The sequence below is a fragment of the Ochotona curzoniae genome, unplaced genomic scaffold, assembly GCF_017591425.1.
Source record: "Ochotona curzoniae isolate NIBS_2020 unplaced genomic scaffold, NIBS_Ocur_1.0 scaffold_2453, whole genome shotgun sequence".
NCBI classification, from domain to species: Eukaryota; Metazoa; Chordata; class Mammalia; order Lagomorpha; family Ochotonidae; genus Ochotona; species Ochotona curzoniae.
In genome coordinates, this window is record NW_024467094.1 from 31,829,891 (window position 1) to 31,850,817 (window position 20,927).

The 20,927-nt window shown below is 47.6% G+C and overlaps 2 protein-coding genes across 2 annotated transcripts; both read right to left on the reverse strand.

Annotated features, from left to right (window-relative positions):
• Window positions 1-4,686: 4,686 nt before the first annotated feature.
• LOC121170378 (keratin-associated protein 16-1) lies at window positions 4,687-6,093 on the reverse strand. Its single transcript, XM_041001517.1, has one exon. The coding sequence runs from the start codon at window positions 6,091-6,093 to the stop codon at window positions 4,687-4,689; it is 1,407 nt and encodes a 468-aa protein (XP_040857451.1).
• A 6,808-nt stretch (window positions 6,094-12,901) lies between these two features.
• Window positions 12,902-13,234, reverse strand: LOC121169877 (keratin-associated protein 17-1). The gene has a single exon (XM_041000672.1). It carries the CDS (start codon window positions 13,232-13,234, stop codon window positions 12,902-12,904), a length of 333 nt encoding a protein of 110 aa, XP_040856606.1.
• Window positions 13,235-20,927: the final 7,693 nt, after the last annotated feature.

Below are 20,927 nucleotides of genomic sequence, written 5' to 3' on the forward strand. Positions count from 1 at the left end.
CGTGTCAATATCAGCACCTCTTTCTAGAACTTTCTCATCTGACTTTCCTGGAATTTGACTAGTCCCACTACCACTTAGAGTAGTAATGGCTTCTGTTTATTGCATAGTTAAAACATACCAAACCCACAGCAGCATTCTTCATTGCATCTTTTCAATGACCATAGTAAAGACACTTCAACGAATCTGTGGGTAAACGGAATTAAAGGGTGAATTTTTATATCTTTTTTTACATTTATTTTTAAATTGTTATTGGAAAGGTCGATTTACAGAGTGAAGGAGAAACAGAGAGAAAGATCTTCCATCTGCTGGTTCACTTCCCAAGTGGACACAAAGGCCAGAGCTGAGCCAATCCAAAGCCAGGAGCCAGGAGCCTCTGGGTCTCCCACGTGCGTGCACAGGGTCCCAATGCTTTGGGTCATCCTCTACTGTTTCCCAGGCCACCAGCAGGGAACTGAATGGAAAGTGGAGCAGCCAGAACACAAACTGGAGCCCATATGGAATCCAGGCTCAGGCAAGGCAGGATTTAGCCACTAGGTTATTGCCTCAGGCCAATTGAAATTGATTTAACAGTTTTTTCATACTATGCATTTTTCATGAACTTTTTTTAATGCTTCTTACATGCATATATCACAAAATTTGTGGCATCAAATAGGCTTAATTTTTAATTCTATTTTTCCACAAACTCAGAAATATCCTCATATAATTGCCATCCCTATACCAGAAGCAGCAAAAGTAACTCAGAGTTTAGATCATGCTCCCCAAATTCTGCAAGGAAGAGTAAGTAGAGATAAGATTCAGACTCATCATCAGCTGGCTGCCACACTGCTGGATCTCCTGACTTTGGGGTGATGGGGGAAGGAGAACTCCAATGTAGGGTTAGGAGGTGGACGTTTGCACCGCAGCAGCTGACTCATGAGTAGCTCCCCCCAGGAACCACAGTGGGTTCATCTGCCAATGCCAGTGATCAAACTGATGTGAACACTTACCCCATTCATGCACAGATCCAAAGGCAATCTTTCCACTTGTGAGTTTTTAAAACTGAAAAATACTTCATCAAGAAGGATTAAATTCTTACTAGGGAACCCAAGAGCTAATGCAATCTGTAAGACCACCACGACCACTTTGCTCCTGCAAAGTGATCTTTGAGTTCACTCAACCCTTTTCAGAAAGAATTCTTAAGGGGCTTTCCTGACCCTTCTTTTCTTCTGGCTGTGTCCCTAGCCCCTTTCACCAACCACATTCAACACTGCAATCCGCACTACTCCATGTTCCAACCCAGTTCAAGTAGGAGGCATAAAATGAAAAAAATCCTGGTTTGGGAGGCCAGCCCTGCTGAGCTTGATTTCTGGCTCTATTCCCACATCACTTATGTTGGACATGCTAATTCCCTGAGTCTCCAACTGACCTAGAGTTCATCAACCACGCTACTGTGGCTTCAGTAATTGTTTTCTTTGCTGGACTTGACAAATTGTAGGAAATGCTGAAAGTTCTCGAAAGTCCCTTGCAAAGCACAGTTATAAAATGCTTTCTCTTTGGCACCTTTCTCCTTCTCCTTTTTTCAAATATTTTCTTTATTTGTTCAAAAGGCAGAAAGACACAGAAAAAGTCAGATGGAAACACAGAGAAAGAAAGAGAGATACACACATCTCCTATCTGCTGTTTCTCTCTCCAAATGCCCAACATAGCTAGTGTTTCAAAGGCTGAATCTAGGAACTCAGGGTTCAGTCCCAGTCCAGTCTTATACAAGGGCGGCAGGGTCCCAAGTCCTCAAACCATCACCTGCTACCTCCTAGAATGCCAACTCGCAACAAGTTGGAATGGATAGCAGAGGTCGAACTAGAACCGGGGCACTCAGAAATGAGATGCAGGCATCCATGAGGCAGCTTCACTGCTACACTGAAATCCTGCCTTCCATTTAAAAAGAAGAAAAATTTTGCTGAAGAGACTGGAGCCTGGAAAACCTTCATCCTTGTCATTGAAACACCCTTCACACCATTTCTATGTCACATTCTGCTCTCCTTCTTGCCTCCCCTCCTGCTGGCATCTTTCAGACCCTAGGAATCCCTGTCCTGAGCTTCATTCCTGAACACTCTTCACCTTCCAGAAGGAATCACTTTTTGTTTTACCAAGTGGGTCAAAATGGGGCCATGAGTGAGAAATTGCACCAACTGCAATATAGGAAAGGTGCTAGTAACACTTCTACCATTTCTAAGCAATCCATTTTCACATCATTTTTTTTTCCTCTAAATGGTTCTGCTCTTGTCCCTATTCCTCCTCAAGAAATTTTCCCTTAGAGATAGCATCCATCTTGTAATAGTTTAAGACACCAAAGACATCCAGCAATTACAGGAGAATAGGACTATCCTGGGATAGGCTTTGCGGTCCAGTGTATTAAGCCGCCAGAATGCTTAGTCGAGTCCCAGTTTTTCCATTTCAGATGTAGCCTCATCCTCCCCCTCCTGGGAGGGCATCTGATAATGGCTCACATTCTTAATCCCTGTCACCCATGTGGGAGATGAAGACAGTATTCCTGGTCCCTGACTTTGGCTTGGCCCAGCCCTGACTATTGCAGGCATCTGGAGAGTCAATCAGTGGATGGAAGATCTCTCTTCCTTTCTTGGCCTTTCTCTCTCATTTTCTTTGCCACTTTATCTTTCAAATAAATACTTAACAACAACAACACAAAGAATATAATGATCTATAAAATGCATAGATGTTGAACAGAAATGGGCTTTAGCCATTATGTATTGCTAAGTATAACTATACAGAATATTCTGTTTATCAATTCATACACACATGCACACACGAATATATGTATATGTATGGATATAAAGATATTTCAAAAATTCATGGAAATGAAATGAAAAGATGAATTTATATTAGTTCAGAAACCTTTTTGAAATCCATGCAAAGTTTTTCATAACACACATTGTCCTTGAAGTTTTTGAAGATTTCCTCGTGTGTGGTGTACTAGGGCTTGTTTATACTCATAAATGTAGTTTGTAAGGCTCACCCATGTTGTCACACATAGCCGTGCCTGGTCTTTCTCACTTCTGTATAATATTCCCCTGTGTGAATTACCATGACTAACTCAACTATTCATGAGCACTTGGATTGTTAGTCCTTCCAATTCTTCATCTTACAGACAGGGAGAAAATAGGAGATAACAAATCTTACCTCCCAGGGTCATTTTGATTGACACGAAACATTAAGTCCAGTATTTGGCCCAGTGTCTTAAAACCCTGACAAACTCTTCCCTTGACTTTCAATCTCAACATTATGGGGAAATAGTAGCTCCAACACCAATGTAAAGACTAAACTTCACTTTTAACTTTTTTCTTCTACTGCTGTGTAGTTCAGTGGTTCTCAAACAGGTGGTTTTTTAATCCACTTGGCAGAGGCCATGCATAAGCCATAGGAAAACCTCCATGACAAGGAATTAGCCAACCCCCAAAGTCAGGAATACCAGAGTAGAAAAACCTTGGTCTATTACCTGCCATGCTTGTGACTGTCCAAACTGCATCTTAAGGATAAGGAATAGCCCTTCATTCTGTGCACTAAATGTAAGGGGTGACTGCTTTGAAGAACAGATTTTTCAAAAAGACATTAACTAACTGAGCTTGTGGCAAGAGTGTCTCATGGTGAAGAGGGGAACATAGGGAAAGTTCTCACTTGAGAAATCCAGAGTTACCTTAACTTCCTTACTATAAATATGACTCCACTTGTGGTTTTTCATTCCACTGAGGATCTCAATATCATTGGCTTTCCCTTTCTTCCTACGCTCAGAACCATGATCCGTGATCTTCTATTGATTTGCCTACACCATGGCCAAAGGACATTCATAACCCAATGCTCTTCATGTTGGCCTTACTCCTAACTTAATTACTTGCCTGGCATGCAGAGCCAAGTATGGACAGTTCTCTGTCACCTAACCTAAGAGCTCACCTGCTCTGAGGACACCTCTGCCCAGCCTCACCTAATGAACAGTTTGCTGACAAACCCATTCATTTGTATTCTCTGCCTAGGAAACTCCTCCTCCTCTGTGTGTGACTGTTTAATTTCTTCTTCTCTTGAGAGATTCAACTCCAGCATCACATTCTCCCCTGGTTGCTCCCCCACTTTACCTTGCTGAGGTCATAGTGCCCTATATCGATTCATTCCCCGTCTGAGCAGGGATGGAGAACTTCACCTTTTCATTACTAGCACCTAACAACTATCTAATAATGCCAGATGGATGCATGGATGGAGTTACTCTCAAAAACATAGTAACTGATAAGATGGTGGCATTAAAGAGAAGACATGAAAACACCATGTAACTTCAACTTAGCCACTTTTATTAGAGTCAAATATATCTCGCTGAGAAAGTCCCCAAGGCATACAAGCACAACCCACAACAGAGCAGGTATATTAGGACAGGAAGTGTCAGATGACAGGAAAGAGCCTGATCGTGTGACCAAGTAGCTCTTCTCAGCTTAATAGCAGCAGAAGTAAAGAATCCCTAATACTTCCACTCTCAACTAAGACCCCGGAAGCCTTCACTGAACCATTGGGACATCGATATTTCCAAAGAGTGCTCTGAGGCATAAGCAAATAATAAGTGATCATGCAGAGAGAAACAGATTCGTGCTAAGTCGTTGTGAGCTAGCTAGGGGCTGGCTTTGCAGCAGTTGCTGGGCAGGAGCCAGCTCAGCGATTGGCAGGCTTTCCGGCAGCAGGCTTGCTGGCAGCAGGCTGAGGGGCTGCAGCCTCACGGGTGTTTGGGGTGGTGGGTTTGGCCTCCGTGGGCTGGCAAGGACTCTCTTCAGAGACTTCAGTCTTGCAGGGGGTTGAGTCAGCGCAGTCGGGTTGGCTGGAGGTGGACTTCTTGCAATCTCGCTTACAGGAGTCGGAGTCGGTGCACGGCTGGCGAGAGCAGACAGGGCGGTAGGAGTAGGAAGTGAAGCAGGCGGGGCGTCGCAGGATGGAGTAGCAGGGGCGGTAGCAGGCAGGACGGTAGGAAATAGATGTCAGGTAGGGCTGTCTGTAAGCAAAGGGTCCAGAGCAGATGGGGCGGCAGATGGGGCGGCAAATAGGGCGGTAAGCAAAGGAAGTGCCACAAGGCTGCTTGCAAGAGCTGGGTATGTAGAAGGTTCGAGCGCAGGTTGGTTGGCAAGTGGCAGAGGCAGAGGATCCCGGACGGCCACACAGAGGTTGGCAGGAGGAAGAGGGGCAGGAAACCGGCTCACAGCAGACAGAATGACAGCGCTTGACTACGTAGCAGGTGGGTTGGCAAGGACTAGGCACACAGACACAAGGTGAGCAGGGACTGGGCTCAGGGCAGACGGGTTGGCAGATGCTGGTGACACAACACGGGGGCTCTTGGCAAGTGCTAGAGGCACAAGGAGGCTCACAAGGGCTGGGAACACAGCAGACGGGGCGGAGACAAACAGGCTCACAGACCAGGGCCACACAGGTGGCTGGTTGACAGACGCTGGGCTCTGAGCAAGGTGGCTCACAAGGACTGGGATCACAGCAGACAGGCTGGCAGCTGCTGCCCTGAGAACAGACAGATGGGCAGCAGCTGGGAGTTGGGCACACTGGCTGGCAGCAAGCAGGCTCACAGAGCAACGGTTGGCAGGAACTTGACACGGTGCAGAGAGTTGGACAGCAGCTGGGCTCACAGATGAGGGGCTGGCAGCAACTGGGCTTGCAAAGGATGGGCTGGCAGGAAGTAGGCACACAGAGGACTGGTTGGCAGGAAGTGGCTTCACAGCACACAGGCTGGCAGCAGCTGCTCACGGAGCAAGCAGGCTCGCAAAGGGTGGCCTCACAGCACATGGGCTGGCAGCAGCTGTTCTCGGAGCAGGCAGGCTGGCAAAGGGTGGCCTCACAGCACACAGGCTGGGCACAGCTGCTACTCATGGAGCAGGAAGGCTGACCGCACTGGGAATCACAGCTGGATGACCCACAGTTGTCTTCACAAGTCACCAGCTGCCATGTCTGGCTCTGGCAGGAGCTGGGCAAGCAGATGGGTCCCCCACAGCTCACCTCGGTGGAGCAGAGAGAGATGGCTGGCACGGAGGGACACTTCCTAGAACAGCAGCTGCCAGGCATGGTGGAACTGGCTCTTCTTCCTTGTGAGCACGGAGAGGTGGCGGGCTGACTGTGACAGCTCTCCGGGGCCCTCACCTTTATACCCCCATCCCCAGCACGTGCTGTTTGGGTCCCTGCATCTTTTCCTCATGGCTGCTTGGGCTACTTTGCAGAGGAACATCTTATTACACCAGTGTTTGTTGATCTGGAGGCTGTTTAGCTACCCATTAAGAAGCTGTTTGTTGAGTGGCTTGCTAAATTTGGACTTTTCGGAACTACAGGTAGTGTTGGAATAAGCATCATCACTTCCTAGCTGGGTGAGCCCTGTTTCCTAGCATCATGAACAAGGAAAGAACATAACTTGTCATTTATCTACCTTCCAGTCTTATATCCCAGACCCTAGGTCAAGCACAGGAGATGCTTGCAAGAAGAAGTCTTCTGAACTCATCTCACAGGTCTCACTCTTGTGGGAGGCAGACAAGCATGCAGGTAAGCTCAGCAACACAGGAGTGTGATGGTAATGCCACAAAGCCATGCAGGAACTCCTGGAAAGCAGTAATGAACTCAGTGAGGAGGGGATACTGAGGCTGGATGTAAATGCCATCCACAACAATAACCTGATTTGAAATGATCAGCAATCCCATGAGTCAGAGATTGTTTTTCCCCAGTGCAGGTAAAGGAAAAAAAAAAAAAACTAGGAATGAGGAATTGGAAAATTTGCAACACTTGCTGAAGGTCACAGAAACCCACCCCATCATCATCCAAGGCCACTGTCCCTTCTCCCCACTGGTAGTCTAAACTGACCCTTCTCAGGATGCTTAGTCAAAGCCACACATCATCGTCTTAGCCTGTGTTACTGCCCTTTTGCTCTGTGGACAGCTCTGCCGTAGACACTCTGCTCCCCCTGTCCCTGGAAAGTGCTTGGCCCAGCCTCTCCACTTCCTTCCACCCATATCCACACATCCAGGAGTTCTTACATTTGAGGCTATGAATGCCCCTAAAATAAAGAGGCTTTCACAACCAAAAGGGTGAAAAGACAAGTGTTACTTAAGGTTGTCTTTCAAAGACGTGCTGATGCTCGCTTCACCAGCCATATACTAAAGATGTGATGAACAAGAAAACCAGCTTTGTCATTGTTAGAAATGGCATGAAAAAAATGAGCCCTTGGTTTCTAAATCACACAGCCCCACATCTTTGCTCAGCAAAGGGGCTAGCATGCCTCAGCTACGTTCTTTCATCACCTATGCAAGAGACAGGCTCCCTTGGAAAAGCAGAGACACTGTGCTTTTGCTCCCCACCTTGCTGCACGTGTTGCTTGTTGTGCTCACTCACTTGCTCAGTTTCTCTTTTGTTCATCCATGCAGCTCAGTCAACACGGAGTTCTTGGTGAGGAGTATGTAAAGACTTGCAGTTCTGTCCACAAGGAGCTCAAGTCCAGAAAAGAGACAGACACACTCCTGGATGATTCTAGTAAACCAGCGAGTACTGCAGCAGAGAGATGATGGGGTGCTCTGAGGGCACCCAAGAGGAACCAATGGGATTTCGTGGATCTTAGAGGGGACCTTCCCAAGCAACATGATGCCACTGCACAACACTCAAGGAGGAAAGATTAAGAGAGGTGATGAGGGCAAGAAAAGGATGAACTGTGGGAACCAGCGACAAGGGCAGGGTGCTTTGGGGGAGCAAAATACTTAGCCAGGACAAAAAGCACATGGGGACAAGAAGAAACTGAAGGGGGTGCTTGACCACAAAAGGCCTTGAGACCCATGATTGAGAAGTTGGGCTTTATTTCCAAACATAGGGAGGAATAGCAAGACAGATCAGGTTTTCCCTTGAGTAAGATCCCCCTTGCTCCCTGGCTCCAGGGAAGCTAGGTAGAGGGCAAGTCTGAAGGCACAAAGGCTGCTGGGGCCTTGGACAATGATGCAAAAGCTTGCTGGTAATAACCTGAACTGGACAACACACTGGAACTGGAGTAATCTGCAAAATTTTGAAGAGACACAATCCACAGGCTTTGGTGGTTCCAACTGAAAGATTAGAATGAGGGAATGCCAGTCTTGGAGTTGTACCTCCCCAGCAGTGGGGAGGGAGGATTTTCGAAAGCTCTGTCATGGATAAAGCTCTTATTCCTCAGCTTCACCAGCAATGGAATTCCAAGGGAAGGTGGCCCCCTCCTAGACTCTCTCATCAGAGAAAAATCACACACACACACACAGCCCGATTAGCTATACTGGAATGTCATTGCCCCAAACAACTCTCCCCTAGTCCCCAACCCTGTGTTATTCTGCTTGGTGGCCCTTATCACCAGTCAGCATTGGAGAGGCACCAGAGGACAAGGATGTGGTCTAATTGCTGATGTGTAACACACAGGACCCAGAGCTGTTTGATACACCAGAGGTGCACAATGAGTACCTACTGGTGGAATAATGAGGACCTCTGGATTGCAAAGAAGGGCAACCCCATGTCAGGCATTCAAAGAAATTGCTACATCCACTGGTACATGCAAGAGGCATGATCATGGACAACAAGAGGAATCAGCTGCTCTGAATCACAAGCACTCGATGAAGCTCCACCAGCCTCCCAACAGGTGCCTCCCACTGTCACACTCCTGCTCTGGCTTCTGGCTTGGCCAGAATGTTAAAGATGCAGTTTCCAGCCTGACCCTGAACAACAGCAGACCCAAATCTCAGATTCTTTCCAAAAAAAGACACTACCAATACAATTTTTTTTAAGGAAACCAAGTAATGAAAATACTATAAGGTAACACCTGCTAGAATGGCTAAAAATAAAAAGATTGATAACAAAAACAACAGAGCAATTGGAGCTCTCAGACATTTTGGTTGAAATACAAAATATAAAGCCACTCTGGAAAATAGCTTGGTTGCTTTTTATGAACCTAAATATTCACTTACAGTTTTTCACAGACATCCAATGCCTAGGTTATTTCTTCAAAATAAGTGAAAACTGTGGCTGACATTGTGGCACAGTGAGCTAAGCCACTGCCTGAAATGCTGGCATTTGTATGAGAGGCTGTTCGAGCTCTTTTTGCTCCACTTCTGACCCAGCTCCATGCTAATGCCCTGGGAAAATCAGTGGAAGATGACCCAAGTATTTGGGCCCCTGCCATCCACGTGGGAGGCTTGGATGAAGCTCCTGGCTCCTGGCTTTAGCATGGTCAACCCTTAGCCATCACAGCCATCTGTGGAGTAAATTAGCATATTGAGAGGTTGAAGATCGCTCTCTGTGTCTCAGCCTCTCTCTCTCTCAGATACTCTGATTTTCCAATAAATAGGGAAATTTTGACAAATGGGGAAAGGCAAATAAATCAAATCAAATGCCCACACACAAACTCGTTCATGGACGTTCACAGTAAGTTTATTCATAACAAGCCAAATGCCATCAGAAGGTGAACATATTTTCGATGTAACTTATCCTTACAAGAAAACACTATTCAATAAAAACAAATGATGGCTGCCACGGGTGCTCAACATTCAACAACTCCCAAAATGTCTGCTAAGGGAATAAGAGTTCATGCTGTATTATTTTTTTCCTGAAAATCTGAGATAAAGACATAAATAACAGATTGAGGGGTCAGCATTGTGACACAGCAAGGTGTCGCTTATAGGAGCAGCCAGCTCTGGTCCAGCAACTCTGATCTGACCCAGCTTCTTGCTCGTGCTCCCATGAAAGCAGCAGCAGATGTTCCAAATTCCAGGCCACATGAGAAACCTGAATGGAATGCCTCGTTCATGGCTTCACCTGGCCCAGACCTGGCTACTGTGGCCATCTGGGGAGTGAAGCAGCAGATGGAGGATCTCTGTCTCACTCTGTCTCTCTCCTTCCCTCCCTCCTCTCTGTTTCTGTTACTCTACCTTTCAAAGAAGAAATCTGTTTGAGAAAGAAAGAAAGAAAGAAAGAGAGAGAGAGAAAGAAAGAAAGAAAGAAAGAAAGAAAGAAAGAAAGAAAGAAAGAAAGAAAGAAAGAAAGAAAGAAAGAAAGAAAGAAGGAAGGAAGAGAGAGAGAGAGAAAGAAAGAGAGAGAGAAAGAAGGAAAGAAGGGTCTGGGTGGGGAGAGTCTGACTGAGAGGAAATAGAGCACACTGGGAGACGGCAATGTGCAATGGCAATGACAGAAGCTTAGAAATCCTACACCTGTTTCAAAAACTGGCTTCGTGACCGAAGTGTCACAAATGACAAAACTTGTCAAAGAAGTGGCTGGAATGTAACGCCTTTCCAGTGCTGCCCTTAAGGACAAAGGGCAAAAATGTTGGAAGGGGACTGGTACATGTAGAGCTCATTTCTTAGCATGGTTCGTTCTGAATCTGAAATAGGTGTTTCTTCAGATGATATGGAAATGGACTGTTTGTTACTGGTGCTTGTAGGGCTGTGTAGTGACAACTGCAACTACTCAACCATCAATATGGCCATTATTATTTTTCAGTTTTATTGTGGATTTTTCAGTCTTAGTTCCAGGTGACTCCTTGCCCTCACAATGGAGGGGAGCACTGTGAAGGAAAGATCATATTTATCGAGTTAACGAAACTCTACCAAATGTAGTTGTTATTTCATTAATTCTTTTACTAGTGACTAGACTATTTATTTTTATATGCTATCAGTTCCATTAAGATACATTGGTAAAATATGTTGAATGAATAAAAAAAAAAAAAAAAAAAAAGCTTAGAAATCCTCACCAGGGCCCAGCGTGAAGGCCTAGTGACTAAAGTACTTGCCTTGAACATGTCGGGATCCCATATGGGTGCCAGTTCTAATCCCAGCAGCTCCACTTCCCATCCTGCTCCCTGCTTGTAGCCTCAGAAAGCAGTCAGGGATTGCCCAAAGCCTTGGGACCCTGCATCCACATGGGAGACCCGGAGGAAGTTCCTAGCTCCTGGCTTTGGATTGGCACAGTACTGGCCATTGTGGTCACTTGGGGATTGAATCATTGGATGGAAGACCTTCCTCACTGTCTTTCCTCTTCTCTGTGTATCTGACTTTGCAATAAGAATAAATAAATCTTAAAAAAAAAAAAAGAAAGAAAAATAAATCCTCACCAAACTAAAGATTCAAATCCAGAAAGCATTTCATATATGTTAATTATATCTCAATAAAGTTGACTTACAAAAATGAAGCTGAAGAAAACATTGGGGTCAATGATGTTGCACAGTAAAGTAAGCTACCACCTGCACCTCTGGCTTCCCAGAGTTCCAGCTGCTCCACTTCTACTCCAGCTCCCCGATACTGAACTGGGAAAGCAAAGTGTTTGGATCCCTGTACCCACACCAGAGACCAGGGAGAAGTTCCTGGCTCCTGGCTTCTGCCTGGCTCAGCCAAAATCGTTGCAGCCATTTGGGGAATGCACCAGCTGGTGGGAAAACGCTCTCTCTGACTCTCTCTCTCCTCTCTGCTTCCCCCTCTCTGTCTCTCTCTATACATAACTCGGCCTTTGAAATATATAAATCTTTTTTAAAAAGACAAAATTTATTTGCAGCATCACACTACGTGAGTTTGTAAGGAATCTGGAAGGAGCCATGTCAGTCATGGTGAGCATGAAGGGGACTGGCTGTGATTTCTACATGTTTCTTTCATATTCTCTGAGGTCATTGGTAAGTATATTCTCAGGAGAACTGCTTTCATCAGCAAAATGAAATATTACTCTGTCGGAATAAAATAAATGGTGTTCCTCCAGGCAGGAGCAGTTTTACTTACATGTGCTGGACAGCATTCCCCCACAAGAGGCAGGATCAGCCTCCCACTGGAGCTGCACACCTGGCTTGGGGGGAATGCAGGCAGTAGATGCTCACTCCCCACACCAATCTCCTCCCTGGGGAATCCAGGACAAGGAGCTTCAGCCTGAGGAAGTAAGACTGAGCCCAAGCAGGAGGCTGAGAAGCTACTGAGCCGCACAAGAACTGCCACTCAGAACCAAAACCTGCACCAGAACTCAACCAGAACTCTCATCAAACCCAACAACTGCCCTGGCTGTGCAGACGACAGTGCAGAAACACGTCAGGCCCTGGGTCAGGACTGACTGGGGCCCCAGCAGCCACCCAGGAGTTTGGGAGAGCCTCCTCCCACCCTCCGCCCCGGTGTACTCCTGGGTCCCTAGGCTCTCTCTCAGGTGAGACCCGGGAACCACAACCTACTGCCAAGTGATTCTCCTGCAGCCAATGAGAGCTTCAGGTTCCAGCTTCCAGCCCACAAACGTCAGTGCATGCGTTAGAATTATGTGAGGTTCTTTGGCAAAACACAGAATCCCAGGTCACACCTCTGTCTGTACACTTCAAGTATGTTTATCAGTGGGCTTTCCCCCTCCCCATGCCCCCTGAATCTCCAGCTCTAATGAGCCCTGAGGTGGATTCTGCATTGCTAAAACTCTTGTACTGATGCCAGGTCAAGGTTCTAACTTGTGTCTCCAGGAGGGGCTGAAGGAAGAAGCAAGAGAACAGCTTAGGTTATGTCGGCATGCTCGAATTTATTCGGTGGGGGGGAAAGGGGGTACCAATCTTTTTTTTTTTTAATCTCAACAACAGCAGAAGGCTCAGTCCAATGACACCTTGACTACGAAGGCGCCGTGGTTAACTTCATGCAAATCAAATCATGGGGATTCACCCTTGGAGCTTCTGGAATCACTCTGCTGGGACCAAGTTTTAGCTTCTTGCCAGTACATGGCACCTGTTCTCCAGAGCCTTAAGCCAGTCCTCCTCTACAGATCCCATGGAAGCCAGGACACTGGGGATGGGCTTGGAAGGTTCTGGAAACAAAGTCTGTCACCATCTGGAGCTCATGGAGGCTTGCACAGGGATAGCCTCGAGGCTGGGCAGACAAGGTCTTCATTTCGTGTCGCATACAGCTGTGGGCTGGCAGCACACGGGGCCACAGCAGCCGGAGCCACCACCACAGCAGCCGGAGCCACCACAGCAGCTGGAGCCACAGCAGCCGCCTCCACAGCCCCCGCAGCCCCCGCAGCCCCCACAGCCAGATCCACAGCAGCCACCGCCGCAGCTGGAGCCCCCGCAGCTGGAGCCCCCGCAGCCACAGCACGAGCCGCAGCAACCGCAGCACGAGCCACAGCAGCCACAGCAGTTTTGCTGGCAGCAACACTCCTCACAGCAGTCTTGTTCCTGGGTGCAGCAGTTGAAGCAGTCCCCTGGGCAGCACCCCATGGTCCCAGATGGTCAGGTCGCACAGGTCGAGAATGCGGCCGGGGTTCCCCAAGTCTGACAGTGGCCACCAGGGCGGCCGCTTTTATAGCCCCTCACCTGGGGGTGTGGGCGCCAGAGCCAGGATGTGTTCTTTGTTATTATTTATGCCAGTTGCCATAAGAACATCTCATTAACTGACTGTTTATTTTCCAGCCTTGAGTACCTCAACTCGTAAAAAGAGCCCCACTCGTCCCAACTGTTGTTTGTCCAGAGGGGGGGAAAAATGCATCTTCCAGAGGACCTGTCATTAGCCCAGCTGGAAGAGAGGAAGCGGAAGTCAGCCACTAATCCCGGCTCTGGAGCCAGAGGGGAGCTCCAGGCTCAGCCCTCTGGCAGCAAGACCCCTCCATGTGACCGTGGGCTTCATTCCTCAAGGGGGGGCAAAGAGTTTATGGTGGACACCCTGGATCCCTCTGCCATGGCCAAGGCCAGAATTGGACTGCTTTAGGAGGCATTGTTCACCGGGCTCCTCCCAGGGGAAGTGCTGTCCTCATCCCCGCCCATGCGAGGAAGGCAAATATTTGGTGGGAGGAAGGGTGGTATGTGGAGTGTGCCGCACATTTGTTTGGGCTTGATAGGCGAGCATCAATCATGAGTAATAACTGACTTGTGAGACGAAGAGAGACTCATCATAAAACTGCAAGAGGCTGTGTGGTGAAATGAGCCCACACGTGTTTCTCGACACAAGTGGCAGAGCACTTCCCCAGCCCTGGGGAACGAAGGGAGGAAGGGAGGGACATGGCTAGGAGCCAGAACCTGGCATTGCGCGGCAGTGTTGTATGAGCACCAGCCTTGGTTACTATCCCGCAGAATTTGACAGTCCGCACCTCAGGGAGTAAAATGCCTTTGGAAAGAATCTAGAATCCCTGAAGTCCATGTGTAAACCATGAGATGGTTCAACCCTTCATCTCCATGTCGGACTGTGCTTGACTGTCAATCCTCCTGAAATGACAATAATAGCTTGGACTCCTCCCGGCTCCACCTCCTGGAATACAGTAGCCAAAGGGGTGCAGAAGTGGATCAGGGATGGAGCCCGCCCTTCCTGACTCACTTCCCTTTCCTTTTTTTGCTGAGCCTGGATATAAGGCAACCTCTAAGGAGGTTTAGAAGGGCTGGGAATAAGAGAAAGAAGGGATTGCAGGTGGCAAATATGTTACTTGAACCTAACAAGCCAGCCAAGACTTACTTCACAGGATATGGCATCTCAGAGCTGGGAAGAACTCCTGAAAAATCACTGGATCAGGTTTTCTCAATCCAGGTTGATGTCATAGTTACCTACGGGTGCAGGCTCTTGAGAAATACAGATTCTGCAACCTGCGTCCTATTTCAACTAGAACACGTGCCCATGGAGCCTGAAGAATCCATGTGTTCCAGTTTCTCGAGGGATTTGAGCTCTCCAGTACACTGAGGAATGCTTATAGAATTTTGTTCCATCCCAACTATCACCCAAACACCTGTGTCTCCCAGAAGACAATACCCAGGACTGTAGAGGACTTGATTATAACAGATTGATCCCATCCCAGATTCTCCCATTCTTGGTCTAGTGTCTCTTCCATAATGCCACGGCCACACATGGCTTCTCTAAGTGTGTCCACAAAACACACATCCTTTCATTTATGCATAGGTTGGTGATTGCTTTTGTAACAGGCGATATCCTCTCTGGGGACTTGATCGTCCCCGGAGGATCTTGGGAGGTGGAAGGCCTCACGTCAGGGCATGAGGCCTCATGGACGGTCCTTGAGTCACGGGGGCCTCTGCCCAGGAAGGAAATGCTGGTCTCCAGGAGTAACTCCCAGGGTGTGCATTGTTTTTACAACCTGAGCCTGACCCAGGAATCTCTGTGACTTCCTCCTTGACAACGACATCTCTCCTGCCGTTGGTGATGTCGCCTGCCATGAGGCCCTCACCAGAGCCCTGCTGGGGCCATGACTTTGAACCTCCAGAAGGATGAGTCCAATTAATCTCTTTCCTCTCCAAAGTTGCTCAGTTGCCAGAATTTCATTTCACTAAATGGAATTAGTATGATCAGTACTAAGAGTAGGATCGGTACTAAGAGCACGCAGCAAAAAGCTCTTACCTTCTCAAGGCCTGCCCTTCAGCTTTCTTCCCTCCCACCCACCCCCCGCTTTGCTCCCACAACCAACCCTTTTGTGCCCAAATTTCCCATATATGATAACAATGCTAATCTCATAGGGCTGTAATGATTTTGTGAGTGGGTATATATACATGCAGTTTGATAGACATTAGCTATTACAGAGGCATCAGCTAAATGGATGTATCGATTGATATGTATAGATGTATTTGTGTTCCTTACACTAATGGTTGCATACAGACACACCACTATTTTTTTTTTACAGAAAAGGACTTTTCTAATTGAAGTATACATATAGGAATCTAGGTGTGGGGCCCCCCACCTCAACAGAACAGGAGGTAAAGGAGGGCACAACCCTGTCACAGGCAACTCGGGGGTTGCCTCCACACATGGCTGCAGCTTGCCACCTACTCTGGGGCTCGATGGCGAGGAGCCCAGCCTGCCATGCACAGCCCCCTTTCCTCATGGTGCTGGTCCTGGCGGAAGGGAGTACAGGCAAAAGAGGGGGAGGTAATGGGGTGAACGTCAACACTGCCCGCAGGGGCTGTGATGGATGTCTGAGAAAGAAACAGGGAATACAAGTGGACATGACTGTCCAGAAGCTTGAAGAATGGGGATGGACAGGAAACCGACAGTGCATGGGATCAGCTCCTCAGCACTTGTGTCCCATCTGAGAAAAGGGGGACAGGGCTATGTGTGGCTAGGGGAAGGTTTGGGCGAGCTGCCCCAGCCCGTTTTAGGTGGCTGAACAGGGAACTGGAGCTCCCTGAGCTTAGTCTAACTAGAAGATGGTGTCATCTTCTACAACCACTGTTGTAGGGTCCCAAATCCCAAGTGAGGGCAAGGTGGGCTGGATCCCTGAGAAGATGAGTAGGTGGCTCAACCTCTTCTACCTTCTTCCTGCACCCCAGAGAGGACTCTCCAACCTAGGGAAGGAACTAGGAAAGGAAGAGAGGGAGAAAAGTGGTGTGGGCCCCACCTGGTGACACAGTTGAGTTGGCTGGTGGTATCTTCAGGCTCAGGCGCATGCTGCACTGGCCACACCTGTTCCTGCCAGGGTCTGCCCCTTTGGTTTCCTCATTTGCAATTGCAAAGTTTTCCAGCCCCTGGCAGCACCTTTGTCTTTTGGTGTAAGATGTAAGCACTTTGAGGACCTTCTTCTCAGGAGTTTCTGGGGACTGTTTGCATGGTCTACCCTGGCAATACCATCCTTTTCCCACTTGAAAGACAGGATTTGGCTGGACCTGGAACTCCACTTGCTCACCTTCCCAACTGAAAGAGCAGCAAGGGTCATGAAGCAAGACAGGCCCATTGTACACTCCAGGACTGAGCACAGAGGGCTTGCCAGGCACCACAATCATGGCAGTCAAAGCCAGCAAGCACAGATGGCTCTATAGCAATGTACTAACATCAGAAATGGCCTGGCGCTCAAGTCCCATTAGACGGCCTCGCATCGTTTCCCCCCACAAAGTGCTTTAGCATTTACTCCGCATCAGGGCTGAGGAAGTTCTTCCTGGTAGTGCACAGCACCAGTAACTTGGTTACACAACTCCCTACTGAAACATGTTTAAGTTGCTTCTGATATTTGGCTCTGACACCCCCCATTGCAGTGGGCAACTGCATGCTTACTGCATTTCACACCTATCCTGACCTCTCGCTGCCATACACTCTTAGAATAGAAGTTCCTGAATGAGTGATTTATTACATTAGTAATCTTGATTGGATCCTGCCAAATTACCCTTCATAAAGCTGGATCAGTCTCCACTCCCCTGAAGCAATGTGTGAGACTGTGTCTCTTCATTCTTCAGCAACACTGTATGTTATCAAACGGTCGACCCGGCCAATCTGATAGACTGATAGACGACAGGATCCTGGGGGGCTCCTATTTGCATTTCTAGTGTTGTGATGAAATGAAGCAATAGATCATATGCTTGGATGCTATTTATGTTCTGGGAATTATCTTTTCATCACCATTGCCATTTTTCTGTTCAGTTGGGTTTTTTTCCTTTGAGTAATAGAAATCCTTTGTGAGATGAACAATGGAAATTTTGTCTGTAATATGAGTCATATTTTTCAGTCTGTCATTTGTCTTTCTGAATTTATGTGTTTCAAGTGTAAGCGTCATACCTGCTTATTATAGAATTTCTGAAAACTACAAAAGCCCTAAGGAAAACAAAAGCATAACCAAAATAATAGCAAATATCATTGCTATTCTACTTGTGTTCTAAAGTTTTACTTACAAATATTGACATGCATATATATACACATGATCATTTGCAAATATATGCTAATTATAAATTTTGGATTTATATTCCAAGATCTGTGAAAATAGGAGGTTTCTGGGTGGGTGTTGGGGACCCTCACATCCCCACCTCAGTGCTGGGTTCCAGTCTCAGCTCTGCTTCTGGTTCCACCTGAATGCTAACACACAGTCTGGAAGTACATCCCGGCCACCTGCGTGAGAGATGCTAATCAAATTTGGGGCTCCTGGCTTGGACCTGGTCCAGACCTGGTTCCTGCAGACATCTGAAGACTGAACGATTAGATGAACAAATCTATCTCTGTGTCTGTTTCTGTCATCCTGCCTTTCAAGCAATTTATTTTTGTTGCAAGGCAGAGAAGGGAGAGACAGAGAGGAAGATCTTCCATCTGATGATTCACTCCCCAAGTGACCACAACAGCCAGAGCTGCACCAGTCCAAAGCCAGGAGCCAGGAGCCAGGAGCCTCTTCTAGGTCTCCCACATGGGTGCAGGGGCCCAAGGCTTTGGGCCATCCTCGACTGCTTTCCGAGGCCACAAGCAGGAAGATAAATGAGAAGCGGGGCAGCCAGAATTAGAACCGATGCCCATATGGGATCCCAGCTCGCTTAGGGTGAGGACTTTAGCCGCTAGGCTACCATGCCGGGCCCTAAAATAAATGTATATTTTTAAATAAAAGGTGTCTTTAAAATTTTTATGGGAATGTATATTATGAAAAAAAATGCATGGATTTCAAACACACCAAAACAAATTGCCTTTAAATCCCGTTTTCTGTAGATTTTTCAAATACCCTTGTCTATAACTTAATTTTCCCCTCAGATTGCATTGACCTATTTCCAGCCCTCATTCCAGCTTAGCAGGGAGGGGGGTGCGAGAAAAGGCAGGAAGCATTCAAGATTTCTCCCCTCCTTCTATCCTTCACCTAGAAGTAGTATCTAGGTTGGAGGGGAAGGCCACAGATGGTGTGACAGCATTAAGGAAGACAGCAGCAGGCTCACAGCAGGCACCCTCTGGAGCACACGTGATCCTCTCTTCCCCTCAGCCCTTCACCCCTCCTTGATCTCTTGCCCACAAGGTGTGCAACCTCCATCACTCCAAGCAGGTGGCTGGAAGGAGCTGGCCCCAAGACCGCCCACTTTCTCCCTGAACACGTGATCGTGGCAAGGACTTGAGTCATTTCTAGGGGACAGTGAGCACAGGCTGTCCTGGGTCCTGCCCAAGCCCCAAGGAAAGAGGACAGGGAAAGGACTTAGAGAGGAACAGCAGCTCTGTGAGTACGTCACAGTCTCCTGACCTACAGCTTTCACGGCCTGAGTCTGGCGGTGCAGTGTGCACACTGCCTGTTGTTCTTAACCTGACAAAAGTCTCTGCCTCTCTCATCTCCTACAAAATGGGATCACTCAGACGTACAAGTGGATGCAAACCTTCCCTGTCGTTGAATGTCAATGTTGGTTCCAGGTTTGCCAGATTGAAAGCAAAACATTGAGATAGAGTTCCTTAAATTTGTTTTCCAGCATCTCTCCTTTTATCTTTCTGAATTCCTAGAAACAGGATTACCAAGTGTTCGACAGATTAATCATTTTAAGGTCATCAATAAGGCTCCATTGGCCAATCCTCCCCTTGCAAGTGCCAGGATTCCACATGGGTGCTGGCTCATGTTCCGGTTGCTCCACCTCCCATCCAACTCCCTGCGTATGGCCTGGGAGAGAAGTGAAGAGTGGCCCAAAGCCTTGGGACCCTGCTCCTTTGTGGGAGACCCAGAATAAGCTCCTTCTGGCTTCGGATTGGCTCAGCTCTGGCCATTACAGCCATTTGGGGAGTTAACCAGTGGATGAAAGATCTTAGTCTCTCCTTCTCAATATAAATCTGCCTTTCCAATACAAATATCTTTTTAAAAAATTGTCTCCAGAAAGATGGTCCCCATTCTTATTCATTTCACAGCACTTTCATCCGCACCAGTGACTTTACTTTCGAAGATCTGCTTTGCCAGCTGAGTGGGCCAATTATAGCCTCGTCATGGTTTTCATTTGTCCTTACTTATTAGTGCATTATTTTATAGGCCAATCTTATTTCTTCTTTTGGAAATTGCCATCTCCGACTGATTTTTCTATTAAGCTCCTCATCCCTCCCAGTTCATTTGTAAGAACTTGTTTAATGCTAAGTTTATTAGCTTTCTTATGTGTCATTCAAACACGTTGCGACACTTGTAACACTTGCACCCAACAGTCACTTCCTTGCCGTTGTGTCCATGATATTTTTATGCACAGCGTTTCCTTTTCCAGGTGGGCAGGTCTATTCCAGCATGCCATTTTGAGGCTTCACGATTCCTTCCCCATAGCCAAATCAGACCACTGGTCGTCTTCTGTCCTCCTGGTCTTCACAACTCGACTTCTTCAAGCACACTTGCGGCGCGTGGCAGAAGGCTGCCTTCCAAAAGCATCCCGGTTTTCCGCCTTTGGGAACTTGAGTGCGTGGTGCGCAGGAGCAGGATGCCTGGGCGGCACTCAGACGCGCCCTCTGTCCTGGCGGCCTCTAGTGTTCACTGCCTGACATGACGCATACCGTTCCTCTAAAGGGAAAGGCATGGGACGTGGGCGTGGCTCAGATGTGGGCGTCACCAGCAAAGTTCAGCAAAAGCTTGGCTGGTTGTGAGAAGCTTATCCTATTTTTATGACACTGATACAATCATGTGTCCTCTTTTGGCAGAGGAGAGGACACATTATCAGCTCCCCCCACGTGCCAGGCCCTGCACTAGACATGCTTCTCTGTTTGTTTGGTTAATGTTGGAGACAACTAGATGCAGCATAACCTTGTTCAGTGCATGAGGAAACGGGGGCTAGTAGAAGTCAAACACTTTAACAAACAGATCCAGAGACTGGGTTTGAACCTGCCCCGCCCTTTCTTTCTCCTTGCTCCGACTTTCCTGCGGGAGCCACAGGGAATTGCCTGATTGTCTTAAGAAAAGTTCTCATGTCACAATATCTTCCAGAGATCCCAAGAATCACAGTCACAGAGACCCAGAGACCAGGGCTGTTTTGTTCACCCATTTAGATGCAGTGGCTATTGCATGGCACACACTCCAAAAACCCGCTTGTTCATGGAATCACAGATGAAAGTGACATGCCCTCTTCTACCCAGTGCAGTGCAGCCAGAGAGAGGACATGCATGCCACCCTTCCCCAAACACCTGTCATGGTCACCAGTGCTGTGCAACACAGCAGTCTGATAATACAAGTTGTATCTGCACTGGAAGCCTTGTGGCCACCAGCTGCTGACAGCCACTAAGCACTTGAAATGTGGCCCA